At 47.1% G+C, this 23,212-nt stretch overlaps 1 protein-coding gene across 1 annotated transcript in view; it reads right to left on the bottom strand.

Moving 5' to 3' along the window:
* Window positions 1-23,212, bottom strand: part of LOC135056954 (zinc finger protein 23-like) — a 54,543-nt gene that overhangs the window by 8,749 nt on the left and 22,582 nt on the right. The window contains exon 6 of the mRNA XM_063962745.1: window positions 2,402-3,413. Coding sequence (XP_063818815.1) covers window positions 2,402-3,413 — 1,012 coding nt within the window. The remainder of the gene's footprint in view (window positions 1-2,401; window positions 3,414-23,212) is intronic.

Genomic DNA, 23,212 nt, shown 5'->3' with positions numbered 1-23,212 from the left:
GTGCAGCCTTTCCCGGAAATCACACTTACTAAATCTAGAATGTGCAGCCTTTCCTGGAATTCAGTCTTACTAAATCTAGAATGTGCAGCCTTTCCTGGAAATCATTCTTACTAAATCTAGAATGTGCAGCCTTCCCTGGAATTCAGTCTTACTAAATCTAGAATGTGCAGCCTTTCCCGGAAATCACACTTACTAAATCTAGAATGTGCAGCCTTTCCTGGAATTCAGTCTTACTAAATCTAGAATGTGCAGCCTTTCCCGGAAATCACACTTACTAAATCTAGAATGTGCAGCCTTTCCCGGAAATCACACTTACTAAATCTAGAATGTGCAGCCTTTCCTGGAATTCAGTCTTACTAAATCTAGAATGTGCAGCCTTTCCTGGAAATCATTCTTACTAAATCTAGAATGTGCAGCCTTCCCTGGAATTCAGTCTTACTAAATCTAGAATGTGCAGCCTTTCCCGGAAATCACACTTACTAAATCTAGAATGTGCAGCCTTTCCTGGAATTCAGTCTTACTAAATCTAGAATGTGCAGCCTTCCCTGGAATTCACACTTACTAAATCTAGAATGTGCAGCCTTTCCTGGAATTCAGTCTTACTAAATCTAGAATGTGCAGCCTTCCCTGGAATTCAGTCTTACTAAATCTAGAATGTGCAGCCTTTCCCGGAAATCACACTTACTAAATCTAGAATGTGCAGCCTTCCCTGGAATTCAGTCTTACTAAATCTAGAATGTGCAGCCTTCCCTGGAATTCAGTCTTACTAAATCTAGAATGTGCAGCCTTTCCTGGAATTCAGTCTTACTAAATCTAGAATGTGCAGCCTTTGCTGTAAATCATTGTTATTCAATCTAGAATGTGCAGCCTCTCCCGGAATTCACACTTACTAAATCTAGAATGTGCAGCCTTTCCTGGAATTCAGTCTTACTAAATCTAGAATGTGTAGCCTTTATTGGAAATTGTTCTTCTTAAATCTAGAATGTGCAGCATATTTTGGAAATCATACTATATCTAGAATATGTAGCTTTTTCTGGAAATCGTTGGTACTAAGGGGGTTATTCAGAGTTGGTTACAGATTTTGACATTGCAGCAAGATCTGCGACCATACTACTCACACATGCTGGGGGCCGCCCAGCACAAGGCAAAAACCAAAATAGAGGGCGACCCCTGTGTAGGCAGGTGGTCTAGCACCATGTATGTTTCCTATCGCAGGAAATGCCGGTGATGTCATTGGGCTTCCCGAAAATAGCCATGACACACCTGCCCCCTAGAAGCCCATCGCCTGTCAATCACCATGCATCCTTTCCGGGATGCGATCTCATGGAGATGCGTTGCGCAATGTAGCCGATGTGCGTGCACAGATCCTTTGAATGCAGCCGCTTCATGTGAACGCAACGGCTGCGCTCAACTCTGAATAAGGCCCTCAATGTAGACTATGTAGCATTTCATCTTATAGGTTTGTAGCTCAGGACATGAAAGCTGATGAAGATTAAATATTTAAACAACTTTAGGAAAGATGCTCTATGCGTCCTAAGGCCTGGATCTCTTATTATTGTTGCCAAGAAGAAATAGAACTGTAAGTGCCACTAAAGTAATCTCTTGTAGAGGGTGAAAATGGTCTTCTGTCAGCGCCTGTAGCACCAGGATGAGATCCTATGGAGCTATAAGTGACTTCAGGCATCTTAGCTGCTTGAAAAGCAACAATCCTCACCAGAGAACAATTCCGTTTCCACACACACTTGGAGCTGTCACTCGGATCTTAGTGGGCCAAGTGCTAGACCCCATTTTGTAGACCTTCTCTAAGAAAATATAAGACCTTAGAAACACTGGTAGTAGACAGCTCCAATCTTTCCAGAGTCTGCTCCTCATTGCTGCCTGGAGAAGGCTCATGATCAAATCTAATTTACCATTAAAAAAAAAAAAAAAAAAAAAACCTAGGCTGACACTTGTACCTCTTCAGGGCCTGATCATGAGTCGTACACAACGTTTATATGGATCTCACTGACTCCAGTAAACTGCTCATGTGCCACAGGGGGGGGGGGAGATAGAAACACAACTCTCCATACAGTTAGGGCCACGGTGGGAATTAAACCCATGATGTCAGAGCTGTGAGGAAGTAATGCTAACCATTACCCCGGCCGTATTGCCCTAAATCAACTGCTGTGCATGCACTGGATCAGGAATACACACAAGGACAAGGTTCGCTGGTGCGTACAGATTGATGCGTCCATGGAGCAGACTATTCATGAAATGGGTGTTACAATAATAATCCCTGATGCATCAAATCAGGACAAAGAAGTAGTTCTTCCTGAAGCCCATATTTTGATGTTACAAACTCTGATATCTGAGACCTGAATGGAAGAATTGCTGTGACCTGATCCTCATCCTTATTACTCACCTGTGCTGATATCTGTAGGGATGTCCTCCTTCTTACACTGCTGGTCACTAATCATATTCGTCTCTTCTTCTCCCTCTGTATCTTCTGCCTTCATATCAGTCACATACGTCTCTTCTTCTCCCTCTATATCTTCTGCCTTCATATCATCATACGTCTCTTCTTCTCCCTCTGTATCTTCTGCCTCCACATCAGTCACATTTGCCTCTTCTCCCTCTATATCTTCTGCCTCCACATCAGTCACATACGTCTCTTCTTCTCCCTCTATATCTTCTGTCTTCATATCAGTCACATATGTCTCTTCTTCTCTCACTGTATCTTCTGCCTTCATATCAGTCACATACGTCTCTTCTTCTCCCTCTATATCTTCTGCCTTCATATCAGTCACATTCGTCTCTTCTTCTCCCTCTATATCTTCTGCCTTCATATCAGTCACATACGTCTCTTCTTCTCCCTCTATATCTTCTGCCTCCACATCAGTTACATTTGCCTCTTCTCCCTCTATATCTTCTGCCTCCACATCAGTCACATACGTCTCTTCTTCTCCCTCTATATCTTCTGCCTTCACATCAGTCACATACGTCTCCTCTTCTCCCTCTGTATCTTCTGCCTTCATATCAGTCACATACGTCTCTTCTTCTCCCTCTGTATCTTCTGCCTTCATATCAGTCACATACGTCTCTTCTTCTCCCTCTATATCTTCTGCCTTCATATCAGTCACATACGTCTCTTCTTCTCTCACTGTATCTTCTGCCTTCATATCAGTCACATACGTCTCTTCTTCTCCCTCTATATCTTCTGCCTTCATATCAGTCACATACGTCTCTTCTTCTCCCTCTGTATCTTCTGCCTTCATATCAGTCACATACGTCTCTTCTTCTCCCTCTATATCTTCTGCCTTCATATCAGTCACATACGTCTCTTCTTCCACTATATCTTCTGCCTTCATATCAGTCACATACATCTCTTCTTTTCCCTCTATATATTCAACCTTTATATTAGTCAGATCTTCACCCTAAATATCCATATAGAAATTAATGCTTTATTAACGCCGGACATCATTTATTCAGAGTAATCAGAGTATTAGACACACACACAGCTCTGTACAGAACATATAGTGCAATGGCTCTCAGTCATATCCTGCTGGGTACCCCCTTGCAGTCCATTTGCCTTATTTGTACCCCCACATTGGTAAAGTAATATGTATGTAATGAACACAATTGCTATTAGGTCAAATAGCAGAGGATATGGTAGACTTACCTAGATAACCCTCTTTCTCCACAGTGTCCACAGTATCTAGGTTGGAATATGATGAAGCGACAGCGGAATGGGCACCAAACAGTTAAGCTTTTCAGACTCCCAGGATGCAACGGGCCAGCCCCCTATATCCCCGCCTCCCAGCTCCGGCAATTCAATTGGTTCTAAAGCTCAAGGCAGGAGCAGTTTAAGAGGGAGACCTATTCAGGAGAGAAGAACATACACACTTCCATAACGAAGGACAGGAAGAGGTTTGTAAGTGTACAGAGTCTCAAATCAGGGGTGTCAGGGTGAGATCCCTGTGGACTTCAGAGAAAGAGGGTTATCTAGGTAAGTCTACCAAAACCTCTGTTTCTCTATCAGGGTCCACAGTTATCCATAGGATCTACCTTGGGACTTCCCAAAGCAGCCACTAATGGAGGGGACGCCTTTGATTAGACAGGAGAATCCTTCGCCCAAATGCAGCATCCTGAGAGGCAAATGTGTCAAAGGCATAATGTCTCATGAATGTGTTAATGGATGACCATGTGGCTGCCTTACAGATTTGATCAGCTGAGGCGCCATGGTAGGTTGCCTATAAAGGACCTACCTACCGAGTAGAGTGGGCAGAGACATTATCCGGAATAAGGAGATCAGCTTGGGTGTATGCTTCTGAGATAGTCATCCGAAGCCATCGCACCAGTGTTTGCTTATTGGCAGGTCATCCTCTCTTGTGAAACAGAGAACGAAGAGAGTGTCTGTCCTTCTGATGGCTCTGGTACGATCCACGTAGATCCTTAGAGCACGAACTACGTCCGATAATGCATCTCCCGCAGAGAGGTCCAGTACCTGAAATGCCAGAACTTCTATTTCTACATTAAGATGGAACTTAGAGACCACCTTAGGAAGATATCCAGATTTAGTTAGAACTGTTCTATCTGGATGAAATATCAGAAAAAAAGGGCGACATGAAAGTACCCCTAAATCTGATAATCTTCTAGCTGAAGCAATTGCTAGAAGAAAAAGCACTTTATCTATCAACCATTTGAGATCCACCCAACTCAGTGGTTCAAAAGGAGCAACATGAAGTAACCAGAGAACTAATTCTAGATCCCAGGGAGCTGTAGGGGGAACAAAAGGAGGTTGAATGTGAAGCATTCCCTGGAAAAAAAAAAAGTGTGAATATCATGTAGGTTTGCAATTTTCTTTTGAAACATACAGCTAATGCTGACACTTGTACCTTCAAGTAAGCTATGTGGAGGCCCCTTATCCATTCCTACTTGAAGAAATGCTGGAATTCTAGAAACTCTGAAAGACCTAGGATCAAAACATTTTGCAGCGCACCATTGAATATACGCATGCCATCAGTAATAGACGCGAGCAGAAGATGGTTTCCTTGCTTTAAGCATCGTTTGAATTACCTCATTTGAAAAACCTTTTGCTTTTAAGACGGATGTCTCACGAGCCATGCCATCAAAGACAGGCGATCCAGATGGTCATGCCATCAAAGACAGGCGATCCAGACAGGGACCCTGAATTAAGAAATCTGGACATTGACTCAGAAGAAACGGAGTGTCCATAGAGTTTCTGTAGATCTGTGTACCAATTTCTTCTGGGCCATGCCGGAGCTTTCAGTACTACGGCGCCCCCTTCTTATTTGAATTGTTGAATCACCCTGGGTACCAGAGAGATTGGTGGAAACATGTAAACCAGACAAAAATTCCATCTCACTGATAAAGCATCCATGAAGATTGCTTCTGGCGCCTTTGCTCTTGACCGGTATGCGGGTATCTGGTTGTTCTGACGGGAGGCCATGAGATCCACTTCCGGCAGTCCCCACTTGTTTACCAGGATCTGAATGACTTCTGGATGTAAGGACCATTTGCTTGCATGAATACTGTGCCAGCTGAGAAGGTCCACTTCACAATTTAGGACTCCTGGTATGAAAACTGCAGACACGGCTGAATGATGACATTCTGCCCACTTTATTGTGTGGCTTACCTCCTTCATTGCCAGTCGACTTCGAGTGCCTCCCTGGTGATTGAGGTACGCTACTGCTGTGGCATTGTCCGAGCGAATCTGAATTGGTTTGCATGAAGTATTTCTTTCGCCTGAGTGAGTGCCATGTATATGACCCGAAGCTCCAAGACGTTGATTGGCAGATGACTTTCTTCCTGGAACGAGTACTGTTCTATCATGGCTCCCCAGCCCTGAAGACTTGCGTCTGTTGTCAGACCCTCCCAATCTGAGATCCAAAAGTGTTCGACCTTTGTCCAGATGGAACGTCTATAGCCTCCAGGCTAATGACCGACAGACTTCCTGAGGAAGAATTATTGTCTGAGTTTTCATCACCTGATGCTGTCCATTCCATTTGGCAAGAATCAGATGCTGAAGGGGTCTTGAATGGAATTCTACCATGTCGAATGTCGAGACCATTGATCCCAGAACTTGCTTGGATGGATATTCTCCGACTGTGTAGCAATTCCTGAACCCTCATCTGTAATGTGGTTATTTTGTTCAGAGGAAGAGAGATTCTCTGAAGACTGGTATCTAATACAGCGCCCAGATGTGTCATCCATTGTGATGGAACTAAAGAGGACTTTGCCCAATTTATGAGCCAGCCGTGTCCTGTAAGCTGGCTATTGTCACCTGAAGATGGTGTTGCAGTTTCCGGAGATTGTGCCAGGATAAGCAAGTTGTCTTGATATGGGAAAATCATTATTCCCATATGACGGTGTCAAAGTCGAAAATATTATTGTCACACGCACCAAGTACAAACACCGCACAGATGGCCTCCATGCGCGTACTTGTTCTGCCGTGCGTGCGCATATTCGCAAGTTACATATAATCACTCACGCAGTAGTGCGTTTTAGCGCGTGGTATGAGTAATTACGGTAGCATTTGTATTCGCATGGAAAAGCCACAAAGACATATCTCATATTTAATCCACATAGTGCACAATGAACACATAGCACACACGCACCACACCAGCAAGTTATACTTGTTTAAAGGGTACAACAACAAAGGGCTTCACCTTTACAGGATATGAGCTGACAGAATTAGGTTAGGAGTTGGTGTTTGGTATCCAGCTGTAGGGTATTTTAAGAGCAACATTCCGGTAGCAGTTTGCAGAAGATAGCACGCTCCTGCGCATAACAGAATATTATACTGTATTTACTGTACTCTGATATTCGGAGGGAACCCAGTGGAGACCAACTGCAAGTGCACCTGGACCGGGCATCGCCCACCTATTCAAACCGACCTATGACCTCTCCTGTACTGTAAATGACCAGCCCTTTAAGCTATAGGTGAAGAGATTACAGTTTCTATTGTATTATGTTTTAGCCAAATGTATAAAAAGCCAAGCTGCCTGGCCGGTGTCTCTCTCTCTCTCTCTCTCTGAAGGTCATCTTGCTTGATTGACTGAGCACCGTGTCCGTGTGGCGCTGGCGAAACAAACATATGTACCATTGATTGCAACCTCTTTTCTCTTATTGTGATTGTATTGTTATTGTAACCCCCTTTTTGCAATTATATGTTGGTGAGTCGGATCCCAGCATTTTAAATACAATTGGTGTTGTGTCTCTTTCCTGCTAAGGTTTAAAGTGTATTTCAGCCACACTTGTAGCTGCATTGTGCTTACAGCGTGTCAGTGTGTGTGTACGCTAAGTGAGTAAAAAGTACGTAGGTTTATGATTACATCCAGCAGCCGCAACTGCTCGAATTTCAGTGTAAAAGGTATTGCTATAAAAAGGTATTGCTTTTCTGTCCTGTATGTTAATCAACATTAACAACGGAGATAAACTGCCATCACCACCATTATCTTAGTAAATACCCTTGTAGCTGTAGCCAGTCCAAAAGGTGGAGCCTGAAACTGGAAATGTTGCTGGAGGATAGCAAACCTGAGGTAGCACTGATGAGGAGCTGCTATAGGTACATGGAGGTAAGTATCCTGAATATCCAAAGACACCATAAAATCCTCCAGCTCTATAGCCAGGATAATGGACCACAAGGTTTCCATACGGAATCGAGGCACCCAGATATATTTGTTCAGAATCTTGAGATTGGGTCGGTAAGATACATTCAGTTTCTGAACTAGAAACAGGTTGGAATAGAAACCTCGTCACCTCTGTGCTGTAGGAACCGGCACTATTACTCCTGACTGCAGCAAATTCTGAACTGCGTCCTCTAAAGCCATGGCCTTCGACTCCATCGGAGACCGGCTGGTACAAAAGAATCTTTGAGGGAGGTTTTTCCTGAAGGCACCGCTCCTTGCACCCAGGTATCTCTGGTGGACAGCTGCCATACCAGTGCAAAAAGAAGTCTGCCTCCCACCCCGGGATCCCCCAGGTGGCCCGTGCCATCAGGCCGATGGCTTATATTCTGGTTTAGAAGCTGGGCATCTGGTTGACCAGATCTGCTTCTTCTTATGGTGACCACTCACTTGTGAGATGCCCCGCGACGTGACATCACGGGGCATCGCATCGGCAGTTGCATCTGAACTGCCAAAGTGATTACCATGCGATAGATTGCATGGTAATCACATGATGGGCACGTCACCACCGAGTGGGAGCGGCCTCCATCCGCTCCCGGCGGGTGCCCATCGCACTGCGATATATAGTATGTGTTTTAAAAACACATGCGATCGCACTGCGATTCCATAAATATTAAATGCAGCACATACTATCTTGAGACGTGAGACAGGACAACGTAGGTGCCTCGTCACCTTTGCCTTTCTTGGACACAGAAATAATTATTAACACAATAAAAAGTGTACTTCTATGCATGAATGTGCTCACTTTAATACTTTAAAGTGAAACACAATCAGTTCCCACCCTGCTGTGCACCAGCAATGAGGATCTGAATAACAGAGAGAAACAGCTAACAGAAACAGAAGCAATCGGTCACAAAAGAGTTTCAACTACACAATACATATAAGTAGGCAGGAAAAACATTACTGCTTAGCTTATACCGGAGACAAGCGTATTTAGATGCACAGCGAATAATACAGCAGTTCAAAAAGCCCATTTGCATTAGGCACCTACTCGCTACTCGTACCGCCCAGGGTTGGTAAGAACTCAGTGCTTTATCACCTGTCTCAGGAGAGCGGGATACAGAGAGACTTAACCCCCGCTTCCGTATACGAACCTGCCACAAATAAACGGCTCAGGGAATCAGACACACCATACGGCTCCGCCCGGTATATGTTATGCCCCTCAGAAGGAAGCGGAAATAACAGTTCATGGCGAAGACTCGATGGAAACTGGCCATGAACTGGGGGGGGGGGGGGGGGGGGAAGGACAACCAGGGGAGCCTCTGACTCCACACTGCTGACATCAACCCCAGGGTTCGTGGCCTCTACTGTTACCCAGAACCTATGATCCCTGAGGCCTAATGCTGGTGCACCCATGGTGGGAGCAGCGTCATCGACTGTCCGGTAGTCTTCACCCGAGACAGCAAGGCTGTGTTATATGTGTCTTAAACCGCTAACAGAAAAAGACGCCTTACCTTCTCCCAGTTCTCCGGCCACAGTCTGGGTTCGCCAGTACGGACTTGCTATCACAGTCTGGCGTCCGCCAGTGTACTCGGAGGTAACAGTTGACGCGACCTGGTGGAGAGTCGTTGGAGCTTCTTTCCTATTATGCATTTAAAACGCATAGGAAAATCACTCAAAAAAAGAAAAGAAAAAAAAAAAGACTATATAAAATAAAAAAGCTTGTGGCTGCAAAGCAGCCCAGCCGTTCACCGTGGTCCGGCTCCTGCTGCACCAAACCAAAAACTGAATTGCCTGAACCAGGAGGCGGGGATATAGGGGTCTGGCACGTTGCATCCTGGGAGTCTGAAAAGCTTAACTGTTTGGTGCCCGTTAAGCTGTCGCTTCATCATATCCCATGGTAGATCCTGTGGACCCTGATAGAGAAATGTAGGTAATATTATATATAAATAGAGACCCTTTCCCTCTGTGTATCATTATCACCCGTATATCCTGCACCAGCCCCGCCATTACAGAACATTAAGTACCCCTGTACATCACAGCGGGTACTGAAGGTTATAGAACCCAAGGATAAAGAATGACTGGTCTAATGAAAAAGGAAATTTATGGTAAGAACTTACCTTTGTTAAATCTCTTACTGCGAGGTACACTGGATTCCACAGGAATAACATTGGGGTGTAGAGTAGGATCTTGATCCGAGGCACCAACAAACTAAAAGCTTTGACTGTTCCCAAGATGCTCAGCACCGCCTCCTCTATATCCCCGCCTCCAGGCACTGGAGCTCAGTTTTGTTAACCAGCCCAATGCAGTAGCAGGTAAAAGAGACGACAACAGTTAGTAGCCACAAACATCACATTCTCGCGACAGGAGAAGGTACCAGCGGCTAATGCCATACCAACCCAAAGAAGCTAAGTGCGTCAGGGTGGGCACCCTGTGGAATCCAGTATACCTCGCAGAAAGAGATTGAACCATGGTAAGTTCTTACCATAAATCTCCTTTTCTGCAGTGGGGTACACTGGTATTCCACAGGGAATAACATCGGGGATGTACTAAAGCAGCTCCTCATGGGAGGGGATGCACTGTAGCGGGTACAAGAACTCGGCGTCCAAAGATCCTGGGAGGCGGAAGTATCGAAGGCATAGAACCTTATGAACGTGTTCACTGAGGACCACATAGCCGCCTTGCACAATTGTTCAAGGGTCGCACCACGGCGGGCCGCCCAAGAAGATCCAACAGACCGAGTAGAATGGCTTTGATGGTAGCAGGAGCTGGAAGACCAGCCTGTACATAAGCATGTGCAATCACCATTCTAATCCATCTGGCCAGGGTCTGCTTATTGGTAGGCCAGCCACATTTGTGAAAACTAAAAATCAGGATTTTGGTACTTACCGATAAATCCCTTTCTCAGATTCCACAGGGGCCACTGGAGTGCAGATACAATGGGAAATAGTAGGCAGTAACTGGGAGCTGGCACTTTAAATTTATAACCATGTGACTAGCTCCTCCCTTACTATGTCCTCCCTCCAAGCCATACTGGACAATTAGCAGTGCACTGATCCACCTATATTGGACTAACTGGCTCCAGAAATCATCCACCGAGACGCCGCTGCCGCACCATTGCTAACAGCATCGTTCTCTCATTGCCGCTGGCCAGTTGTCCACCCGTCTGTCAGCTTGCCATCTGAACATCACCATACGTGACACTGCGGCCAGCACATACGGACATCCGAATTACATCACCCGGGGCGGTGATAGCCTCACCACCGGGAGAGGAGAGACGGCAGTAACATCCTAGCGGGAGGAATCAGTGAGTTCCCCGACCTCTTTTTGTCCACGGACACACGTACATCACACCCGGGGTGGTGACAGCCTCACCACCGGGAGAGAAGGGACAATTATTTTACATCTATGGGAGCCACAGGCGGTAATTAAAGTATAAAATCTTCAGTTTACTTTGAACTACCAAGTACAGCCGGGACGCCGGCATTTAAAGCCAGTAATATTATTTATGTGGATCGTGCAAAGAAAACTGCAACAGTTGTTGCACACTGTCTCTAAAAAGGACACTTAAGTATCTATTTTATTATCATTGCAGTATATCCACAGAGTTGTTATAATACGTATTGGTTACCTCTGGAACGTTATTTGTGTTTGATGTTATAATAACAATTTGATGCTTATATACATGTTTTATCTCTATATTCCATTTTCAGTTTGTGGATTATTTAGTCTGAAATAAATGGTATTTTATTATATGTAGATAGTCTCCCGACCTTATTTCTGATAACTTCACAGCCATTTTTTACCTTTTAAAATACATACATATATATATATATATATATATACACACACACACACACATTTTTATTTTTATCTACATAGCGCAATGTTTTATAGATTTTTTCTCATTTTGTTCATGCTAGAGACCCTAACCAAGCCTCAAAACATATACGCTGCTGTTTATTTTTATTTATATACTTTCATTATTATATATTTTTTATCTAACACCAGCGCCAGGATAGTGGGATTGGCATACCACTGGGGATTAGATCTCCTCCTTTTTATATCTTAGTTAAAACTGTGCCCGGGGAGAGCTGGAAAAGACAAACTTCAAAGTAGAGGAGATTCGCTAAGCCAACTAAAACAAGATGATACCAAGGAAACCTGGAAACATAGTGATAGGGTAATAGGAACAAAACAAGTAGTCACACAGTGACCTGCAACCCGATAAGTGTAGAAGGAGGAAACAGCGCTGGGTGGGCATCCAGTGGCCCCTGTGGAATCGGAGAAAGGGATCTATCGGTAAGTACCAAAATCCTGATTTCTCCTTCATCCACTAGGGGCCACTGGAGTGCAGATCCCAGAGCTCCCAAGGCGGGAGGGAGAGCGCTGAGATTCCTGCAAAACCGTTCGGCCAAACTGTGACACAGAAGCCGCAAAAATGTAAAATCCATAAAACGTGACAAACGTATGATGTCCCGACTAAGCGGCATCGCAACATAAAGCATTCACGGAAACCCCGTGGGCGGCCGTCCCCAAAGGTCCCCCAGAGCGCGTGGAGTGCGCCGAAATGGAAAACGGAGGCTCTCGAGCAACCGCCAAATAAGACTGTCTGATGGTCAGATGTATCCAACGGCTGTTGGGACCCCGGCCATTCAGGACGGGAGCATCGTACAGAACAAAGACTAAATCAATTTGCTGAGCAGCCGAAGACCTCTGTACAGAGAGTCGGAGCGCCCTGACAAGATCCAAAGGTCACGAATCCAGTGAAACCGCCAAAAGGGCCGAAAACACAAGTGTCAGATTTATATGAAAAGCGGACATCACCCGTGGAAGAAACGACAGCTGAGTATGAAGCTCAGCCGTAACCCTATTCGAAAAGGGGGGTTGCCGGTAGAGAACTCCCTGCAAGAAAGCCCGAACTTCCGGCCGCCAGGCTAATTTCCATTGGAAGAAAACCCAAAGAGCAGAGACCTGAAACTCAGGTCAACCTAGTCGAAGCGCAGCCGAGCAAACCACCTGGAGAAAACAAAGGCGGCGGCTAAATGAAAAACCCTCGTCATCCACACTAGGACACAAAAAGTTTGCAAAAGTGGCAAAAGTGAGACGATGTAACTGACTTCCGAAATCGGAGCCCAGTAGGTATAACCGAAGTAGGGAAGTCCTTCCATCTGAGGTGGTCTCGTGAACAGCCACCCCGTTAAACGAAACCTGTGGAAGACTGAACAAAGAAAAGGCTCCTCTACTGACAACAGGTGCAGGATGGATTTCCAAGTCTTGTGCGGTCAAACTCTGTCGTCAGAAGCTGGCAGACTCCAAAATCGAGTATGTAACCGCCCGTGATGAGAAACATTATCCAAACATACCCAGGCATCCCAGAAAAAAACACAGACATGCGGTGGGAGGAAGGTCCAACCTGCGGTGGGCGTGTTGGAGGACCTACAATCCGACTGGTCCGAGGATGCTGAACCTCTGCCTCGGCCTCTTACTCTGAGATCCCTTGGTGACGGAGATACCGTCCCTGTCATGGACTCGAAACCCGGAAAGGGCACGGAAAGATCTAAAGGAAAGACCGGTATAGGTCCGTCTTGGAGCTGGAGCAGCAGTAGGGTAAAGAAAAATAAGATTTTACACCTACCGGTAAATCTTTTTCTCCTAGTCCGTAGAGGATGCTGGGGACTCCGTAAGGACCATGGGGTATAGACGGGCTCCGCAGGAGACATGGGCACTCTAAAGACTTTAGATGGGTCTGCACTGGCTCCTCCCTCTATGCCCCTCCTCCAGACCTCAGTTAAAGAACTGTGCCCAGAGGAGACGGACATTACGAGGAAAGGATTTTTGTTAATCTAAGGGCAAGATACATACCAGGCCACACCATCCACACCGTACAACTTGGAACATACGAACCAGTTAACAGTATGAAACAAAACAGCATCAGCCAGAGACTGATCAAAACTGTAACATAACCCTTATGTAAGCAATAACTATATACAAGTCTTGCAGAATTTAGTCCGCACTGGGACGGGCGCCCAGCATCCTCTACGCACTAGGAGAAAAAGATTTACCGGTAGGTTTAAAATCTTATTTTCTCTTACGTCCTAGAGGATGCTGGGGACTCCGTAAGGACCATGGGGATTATACCAAATCTCCAGACCGGGCGGGAGAGTGCGGATGACTCTGCAACACCGATTGAGCAAACATGAGGTCATCCTCAGCCAAGGTATCAAACTTGTAGAATTTAGCAAATGTGTTTGAACCCGACCAAGTCGCCGCTCGGCAAAGCTGTAATGCCGAGACGCCTCGGGCAGCCGCCCAAGAAGAGCCCACCTTCCTAGTGGAATGGGCCTTTACCGAATTTGGTAACGGCAATCCAGCCGTAGAATGAGCCTGCTGAATCGTGTTACAGATCCAGCGAGCAATAGTCTGTTTAGAAGCAGGAGCGCCAACCTTGTTGGCTGCATACAGGACAAACAGTGCCTCTGTTTTCCTAACCCGAGCCGTCCTGGCTACATAAATTTTTAAGGCCCTGACTACATCAAGGGACTTGGAATCCTCCAAGTCACCTGTAGCCACATGCACCACAATAGGTTGGTTCATATGAAAAGATGAAACCACCTTAGGCAAAAATTGAGGGCGAGTCCTCAATTCTGCTCTATCCACATGGAAAATCAGATAGGGGCTCTTGTGAGACAAAGCCACCAATTCGGACACCCGCCTTGCAGATGCCAAGGCCAACAACATGACCACCTTCCAAGTAAGAAATTTGAATTCAACTGTTTGAAGAGGCTCAAACCAGTAAGATTTTAGGAACTGTAACATCACGTTAAGGTCCCAAGGTGCCACAGGGGGCACAAAAGGAGGCTGGATGTGCAGCACTCCCTTCACAAAACTCTGGACTTCTGGGAGAGAAGCAAATTCCTTCTAAAAGAATATAGATAGGGCCGAAATCTGTACCTTAATGGAGCCTAACTTTAGGTCCATATCCACTCCTGTCTGTAGAAAGTGGAGAAAACGGCCCAGATGGAAATCTTCCGTAGGAGCATTCTTGGCTTCACACCAAGAAACATACTTCCTCCAGATATGGTGATAATGTTTCACCGTCACCTCCTTCCTAGCCTTTATCAGAGTAGGGATGACTTCCTCCGGAATACCTCTCCCAGCTAGGATTCGGTGTTCAACCGCCATGCCGTCAAACGTAGCCGCGGTAGGTCTTGGAATACGCAGGGCCCCTGCTGCAACAGGTAATCCCTGAGAGGAGGAGGCCACGGATCTTCTGTGATCATTTCCTGAAGATCTGAATACCAGGCCCTTCGAGGCCAATCTGGCACAATGAGTATTGTCTGGACTCTTTTTCGTCTTATGATTCTCAATATTTTTGAGATGAGAGGCAGAGGAGGGAACACATAGACCGACTGATACACCCGAGGTGTCACTGGGGCGTCTACCGCTACTGCCTGAGGGTCCCTTGACCTGGCACAATACCTCCGAAGCTTTTTGTTGAGGCGTGACGCCATCATGTCTATTTGAGGAAGTCCCCAATCTCTGCAAAGACTTCTTGATGAAGTCCCCACTCTCCTGGATGGAGATCATGTCTGCTGAGGAAGTCTGCTTCCCAGTTGTCCACTCCCGGTATGAAGACAGCTGACAGAACGCTTACGTGATTTTCCACCCAGCAAAGAATCCTGGTGGCTTCCGCCATTGCCACTCTGCTCCTTGTCCCGCCTTGGCAGTTTACATGAGGCACGGCTGTGACGTTGTCTGATTGAATCAGCACCGGTAGGTCGCGAAGAAGCTTCTCCGCTTGTGGTAGGCCGTTGTATATGGCCCTCAATTCCAACACGTTGATGTGTAGACAGGCCTCCTGGCTTGACCCTAGTCCCTGAAAATGTCTTCCTTGTGTGACTGCTCCCCATCCTCGGAGGCTAGCGTCCATGGTTAACAGAACCTAGTCCTGAATGCCGAACCTGCGACCCTCTAGAAGGTGAGCACTCTGCAGCCACCACAGGAGAGACACCCTGGCCCTGGGGAACAGGCTTATCTTCTGATGTATTTGTAGATGGGACCCCGACCACTTGTCCAGAAGGTTCCACTAAAATGTCCTCGCATGGAACCTGCCGAAGGGAATGGCCTCGTAGGCTGCCACCATTTTCCCCAGAACTTGAGTGCATTGATGGACTGACACTCTTTTTGGTTTTAGCAGGTCTCTGACCATGTTCTGGAGGTCCTGGGCTTTTTCCATTGGGAGAAAAACCCTCTTCTGTTCCTTGTCCAGAATCATTCCTAGGAATGACAGTCGAGTCGTTGGAACCAATTGTGACTTTGGCAGATTGAGAATCCAACCGTTCTGTTGTAGCACTCTCAGGGAGAGCGACATGCTCTTCAGTAATTGATCTCTCGATCTCGCTTTTATCAGGAGATCGTCCAAGTACGGGATAATTGTGACTCCCTACCTGCGCAGGAGCACCATCATCTCCGCCATCACCGTGGTGAAAATCCTGGGTGCCGTGGAAAGCCCAAACGGCAACGTCTGAAACTGGTAACGACAGTCCTGTACAGCGAAACTCAGGTACTCCTGATGAGGAGGATATATGGGGACATGAAGGTAGGCACGTCCAGTGATACCATAAACTCTCCCCCTTCCAGGATGGAGATCACTGCCCGGAGCGATTCCATCTTGAATTTGAACTTTTTCAAGTACAGGTTTAGGGATTTTAGATTTAAAATGGGTCTGACCGAACCATCCGGCTTCGGGACCACGAACAGGGTTGAATAATACCCTTTTCCCTGTTGGACCAGGGGAACCCTGACAATCACTTGCTGTTGACACAGCTTTTGAATTGCAGCCAATACTACTTCCCTCTCCGGGGGAGAAGCTGGCAAGGCCGACTTGTAAAATCGGCGAGGGGGCACCTCTTCAAATTCCAGTTTGTAGCCTTGGGATACAATTTCCATCGCCCAAGGATCCACGTCTGACAGAACCCAGACCTGCAATAGGAGAGAAAAGAAGGCTCTTGTGTGGGTGCACTCTTGAGAAAAAAGGTTGATAATGTATGAAAATATAGAGAATGCTTAAGACATAACTTTTATTAATATTTTTAAAACAAATTGCCCTTCCCAAAGATCTATGAAAACGATAGATTTGATTTTTTTTTTTTAAATGTTCTGGTCTCTTTATTTCAAAGAATATTTGGAAAGGTTGTAGACATTGGATTGTCATGTTTGGGGAACAAAAGGTAAAAAGGTAAATTTACCCACGGTAGCTGTGGAAACCAGGTCCGCGAGACCATCCCCAAACAAAACTTCACCCTTGTAAGGTAAAACCTCCATATGCTAAGAATCCTCTTGGGAATCTGCAGTTTTTTGTCTGGAGTTTCCCAAGCTTTTTCAAATACTTCATTCAGTTCATGAGATGGGGGAAAGGTTACCTCAGGTTTCTTTTCCTTATACATGCGCACCCTCGTGTCAGGGACAGAGGGGTCATCAGTGATATGCAAAACATCTTTCATTGCAATAATCATATAATGAATACTTTTGGTCACCCTTGGGTGTAACTTTGCATCATCGTAGTCGACACTGGAGTCAGAATCCGTGTCGGTATTAGTGTCTGCTGTTTGGGATAGGGGACGTTTTTGAGACCCTGAAGGGTCAATCCGTGTCCAATCCGTGACCCAGTCCAATCCGTGGATTGACTCCCTGCTTTTTCCCTGGACTCTGCTTTGTCCATTCTCTTATGTAATAAGTTTACATTTGCATTTAACATATTCCACAAGTCCAGCCAATCATGAGTCTGCGTTGCCGACGGAGACACACCAATCATCTGCTCCATCTCCTCCTTGGATGAGCCTTCCGCTTCAGACATGCAGACACACACGTACCAACACCCACACACACACAGGGATATATCTATTAGGGGACAGTTCCCCAACAAGGCTGTTTGGAGAGACAGAGAGAGAGTATGCCAGCACACACCCAGCGCCAATGACACTGGAAACAAATTCCAAGATATAGCGCTTTTTTATCTATATAATCGTGTAATACACTTACTGCGCCTTACAAGTGCCCCCCCCCCCCCCCCCCCTCTCTTTTTAAACCTCTGTCACAGTGTTCAGCACGGGAGAGTCCGGGGAGCCAGCTTCTCTGCAGTGTTCTGTGGAGAAAATGGCGCTGGTTAGTGCTGAGGGACCAAGCTCCGCCCCCTCCAGCGGCAGGCTTCGGTCCCGCTCAATTGTATAAAAAAATGGCGGGGTATTGATATATACACTGCCTCCGCAGCCTATATCCACATAATGCCAGTCCAGAGGTTTATATTGCTGCCCAGGGCGCCCCCCCTGCGCCCTGCACCCATCAGTGTCTGTTCAGTGTGTGTAGTGTGTGGGAGCAATGGCGCGCAGTGTTACCACTGCGTGCTTACCTCAGTGAAGATCTGAAGTCTTCTGCCGCCTTGAAGTCTTCTTTTCTTCTTATACTCACCTGGCTTCTATCTTCCGGCTCTGCGAGGAGGACGGCAGCGCGGCTCTGGGACGAACGGCGGGGGGAGACCTGCGTTCCGACTCCCTCTGGAGCTAATGGTGTCCAGTAGCCTAAGAAACAGAGCCTATCACTTAAGTAGGTCTGCTTCTCTCTCCTCAGTCCCACGATGCAGGGAGCCTGTTGCCAGCAGTGCTCCCTGAAAATAAAAAACCTAACAAAATTATTTTTTCAGAGAAACTCAGGAGAGCTCCCCTGTAGTGCACCCAATCTCCCCTGGGCACAGGATCTAACTGAGGTCTGGAGGAGGGGCATAGAGGGAGGAGCCAGTGCACACCCATACTAAAAGTTCTTTATAGTGCCCATGTCACCTGCGGAGCCCGTCTATACCCCATGGTCCTTACGGAGTCCCCAGCATCCTCTAGGACGTAAGCGAAAGGTGGGTTAAAGAAGCGTAGCCCTATGTAATCTCTGCACTATAACAGTGACAGACACGTTTCCCTTAAAGTTGTTTTTTGTTGTGATTCAAACCCGGGTCTCTGTGTTCAGATGTCCCCGCTACTAGCGTACTGAGCCACAGCGGCTATTTGTCTGATGCCACACACATTCCCCAAATTACAAACAGCATTAATGCCAAGGAATAATAAAGGGAAGGCAATACCCGCCCTGCATGTAGTGTCCTGCTAAATTAGAAAGAACAGGTGCAATACATGTTTCTCGGAAGCTTCGCTGGTTGTCCCAAATGGCGGTTAGCCTGTGATAAAAGCCAGGGGAAAATGTTATGTGGCAAGGTCGTTATTATAATAAATTGCACTGGAAGCTTATAGTTCTATCCGCTATATATGTGTAGCATGTACAGTGAGCATAACTGGGTAATCTATAAAAAGGACTATGAAAAAACAACTCACTGCTATGATGAGATGAGGTCTCCCCTGTAGGGAGGAAATGGCCGCCAGCGCATGCAGAGCCACAGGGGCAGCCGGGAGCTGAGGCCCATGTTGGGATTAAGCTCCGTCACCCCTTATGGCGCCCAATTTAAACTAATCGTAACTGCAGCGGTGAGCGCCCTGCATCCCCCTCCTGCAATACGAGCTGCGGCCGGGGAGCGGGGATCCCGCTGAGCAAAGCTGGATTAAGCTCCACCCCCCCAAATTCAAAACGTAACCAGCCGCAGTGTAACTGTAGCGGTGAGCGCCTGTATCCCCCGCCGTCAAAGCGTGCCGCGGCCGGGAAACGCTGAGCCCGCTGTACAGAGCGGGAGTTAGCTCCGCCCCCCCTGTTATGGCGCCAGATTTAAAATTGCAGAGCGCCAACATCGATATCCCCATGCCGGCTCTGTGAGCCAGGCTGATGAGCGGAGAGCGGGGGAGGGCTGTTTGGAGAGCGGGGAAGGGGGAGCGGAGTAAGAAAGAATATACAGGCCAAATGTGTTCCTGGCTAGCCTCAAACCGACGACCCTTCTCACTGTAGCTCAGTTGCTTATTCACTGGGCCACTGCAGCTGTATATTTAATAAATGAAACCAGTCTGGTCTGCCCGCTCCTTGATATGAGGGATTAGCCCTCTAACTCCATCAGAATATGGCAGCTAATTTTTAGATAGTAGGGGAGGAGCTAGTCACATGGTCATAAATTTAAAGTGCCAGCTCCCAGTTACTGCCTACTATTTCCCATTGTATCTGCACTCCAGTGGCCCCTAGTGGATGAAGGATAAAGTATAAATAGAGAATCAGACTTCCGAATGGAAGCCGTCCTCTTCACATAGATATGGAGAGCCCATACCACAGTCAAAGACCGCTCTTTGGAGGACAATTCAGGAGAGATAAAGGCCGGAACCACAATCTCCTGGTTTAAGGTGGAAAGAAGACACCACCTTAGGTAGATAACCAGGGCGCGTTCGAAGAACCGCCCGGTCACGGTGAAAAATCAGAAAGGGAGACCTGCAGGATAAGGTACCTAAGTCCAAAACCCATCTAGCAGAGGAATTAGCCAGCAGAAACAAGACCTTAATAGTCAGCCACTTAAGGTCCACAGATTCAAGAGGTTCAAATGGAGACTCTTGCAAGGCCTCCAGAACAACCGACAAATCCCAAGGAGCCACAGGTGGGACATAGGGAGGTTGAATCCGTAAAACACCCTGAGTGAATGAATGAACATTAGACAGAGTCGCAATTTTTCTCTGAAACTATACCGACAAGGCAGATATATGAACCTTGAGGGAGGCCAGACGAAGGCCCAAGTCCAGGCCTTGTTGTAGGAAAGCCAAAAGTTTGGACGTACTAAACTTGTAAACGTCATGATTGTTAGATGCACACCACGCAAAGTAAGAATTCCAGACCCTATGATAAATCCAAGCAGAATCAGGCTTACGGGCCTTCAACATAGTTTGAATGACCGCGTCAGAAAATCCTTTGGCCCTCAGAACTGAAGCTTCAAGAGCCACGCCGTCAAAGCCAGCTGGGCCAAATCCTGGTAGACACAAGGGCCCTGAACGAGGAGGTCTGGACGTTGCGGAAGCAGAAGAGGACGCTCAAACGAGAGAACCTGTAGGTCTGAGAACCAATGCCGTCTGGGCCAGGCTGGAGCGATCAGAAGTAGGATTCCTCCTTCTTGCTTGAACTTATTTATTATTTATTTATAATATATGATTGTGTCGAGGCGCCATCAGGTCTACGTCTGGTAGGCCTCACTTGTCCACTATGAGTTTAAACACTTCTGGATGAAGGCACCACTCTCCGGCGTGTACGTCCTTATGACTTAGGAAGTCCGCTTCCCAGTTGAGGACCCCCGGAATGAACACTGCCAATATGGCTGGCAGATGGCGTTCTACCCATTGAAGAATCTTTGACATTTCCATCACTGCCAGGCGGCTTCGAGTGCCGCCTTGATGATTTATGTACGCCACCGTGGTGGTGTTGTCCGACTGTACCTGAACAGACCTGTTCTGTATCAGATGCTGGGCCAGTGTCAGAACATTTAACACTGCCCAAAATTCCAGAATGTTTATCGGGAGGAGAAACTCCTCCATGGTCCACCGACCCTGAAGGGAGTGTTGCTCCAACACCGCGCCCCAGCCCATCAGACTGGCATCCGTCGTCAGGAGGACTTAGTTGGAGATACAGAAGGGACGGCCCCTGCAAAATTGTTGGTCCAGTAGCCACCAGCTCAGTGACCGACGAACCTCCGGAGACAGAGAGATCATGTGAGACCTGATATGGTGAGGCAGGCCGTCCCACTTTACAAGAATCAGCTTCTGCAGAGGACAGGAATGAAATTAAGCATACGCCACCATGTCAAAAGCCGACACCATGAGGCCTAGTACTTGCATCGCTGAGTGTATCGACACTCTCGGGCGAGAGAGGAAGCATCGTATCCTGTCCTGAAGGTTCAGGATCTTTTCCTGTGACAAGAACAACCGCTGGTTGTGTGTGTCCAACAACGCCCCCAGGTGCACCATGCTCTGGGCAGGGACCAGGGATGATTTCTTCCAGTTGATGAGCCACACATGGGCTTGCAGAAACTGGATCGTCAGATCCAGATGACGGAGGAGAACTTCTGGGGAATTCGCCAGGATCAGCAAGTCGTCCAGATATGGTAGGATCCTGACCCCCTGACGGAGAAGCAGGGCCGTCATTACCGCCATGACCTTGGTGAAGATTCGCGGAGCCATGGTCAGTCCAAAAGGTAAGGCCCGGAATTGCTAATGGAGGTTGCTAATAGCAAACCGCAGGTATTGCTGATGTGACATGGCAATAAGAATATGTAGGTAAGCATCCTGTATGTCCAGGGATACCATATAGTCCCCTGGCTCCAAAGCCAGAACTATATAGAGCGAAGAGTTTCCATACGAAACTTGGAGACCCTCACAGACTTGTTCAAGGACTTGAGGTTGAGAATGGGCCGGGAGGAGCCATTCAGTTTCGGGACTAGGAACAGTGTTGAATAGTACCCCCTGCCCCTCTGAGCCAGAGGCACCGGTACTACCACTCCTGTATCCAGGAGGGACTGCACCACCAAACTAAGAGTTTTGGCCTTTACCTGATCCAAGGGGATGTCCGTCAGGCAGAAGTGAGGAGGAGGACGCGTCTTGAAAGATATGGCATATCCGTGAGCGACGACTTCCCTTACCCAGGCGTCTGAAGGGGTCTTCAACCATACCTGGGTAAACTGTAGGAGTCGGCCTCCCACCCTGGAATCCCCCAGGGAGAGGCCCACCCAGTCATGCAGCAGGCTTGTCTGATTTGAAAGCAAGTTGACGGGCAGCCTAGGTTTGGGCTTGGTGGTTTTGGAAGTGCAAGACTGTTTTGGGTACACCTGACCCTTTGCTTTACCTGGAGGTCGAAAGGAAGTACTCTTAACCTTCGGAGCCGAAGGAGCAGTACTGGGTAGACATGCCGTCTTAGCGGAAGCTAAGTCAGCCACAATCTTGTTGAGATCCTCACCAAAAAGGACGTTCCCCTTAAAGGAGAGCACCTCCAGGGTCTTTTTAGAGTCCAGATCCACCGACCGGGACTGTAACCAGAGAATCCGGTGAGCCAAAATGTTAGATGCCTTGGCCGCCAGAACACCACCATCAGAAGCTGCCTCCTTAATGTAATGAGATGCAGTGACAATATACGAAAGACATTGTCTAGCATTATCAGAAAAATTAGACGGCAGCTCATCCTCCACCTCCTGAGCCCACGCTTCAATAGCTTCTGCATCCCAAGTAGCCGCAATGGTGGGCCTATGCACAGCTCCAGCAAGTGTATAAATAGACTTTAAGCAGCCCTCCCCACGCTTATCCGTCGGTTCCTTGAGAGAAGTGATGGTACTGACAGGAAGAGCAGAAAACACCACCAGTCGAGCGACTTGCGAGTCCACCGGCGGTGGCGTTTCCCAATTTTTACTTAACTCCGCCACGAGGGGATAGCGAGCTAGCATCTTCTTGTGAGGTGTGAATTTCCTTTCTGGATTCTCCCAGGATTTCTAAACGGTCAGAATGGGGTAAAACCAATTTAGCAACCTTCTGACGTTTGACACTATCCGGTTTCTTAGAGGTATCAGCAGGTTCTGGCTCATCATTAATTTGAAGAATCAAGCTGACAGCCTCTAAGAAGTCAGGAACATCCACCTGTGA

Source organism: Pseudophryne corroboree, chromosome 3, assembly GCF_028390025.1.
Source record: "Pseudophryne corroboree isolate aPseCor3 chromosome 3, aPseCor3.hap2, whole genome shotgun sequence".
NCBI classification, from domain to species: domain Eukaryota; kingdom Metazoa; phylum Chordata; class Amphibia; order Anura; family Myobatrachidae; genus Pseudophryne; species Pseudophryne corroboree.
The sequence above is the reverse complement of the archived record's forward strand: the minus strand, read 5'-3'. Positions and strand labels throughout refer to the sequence as shown.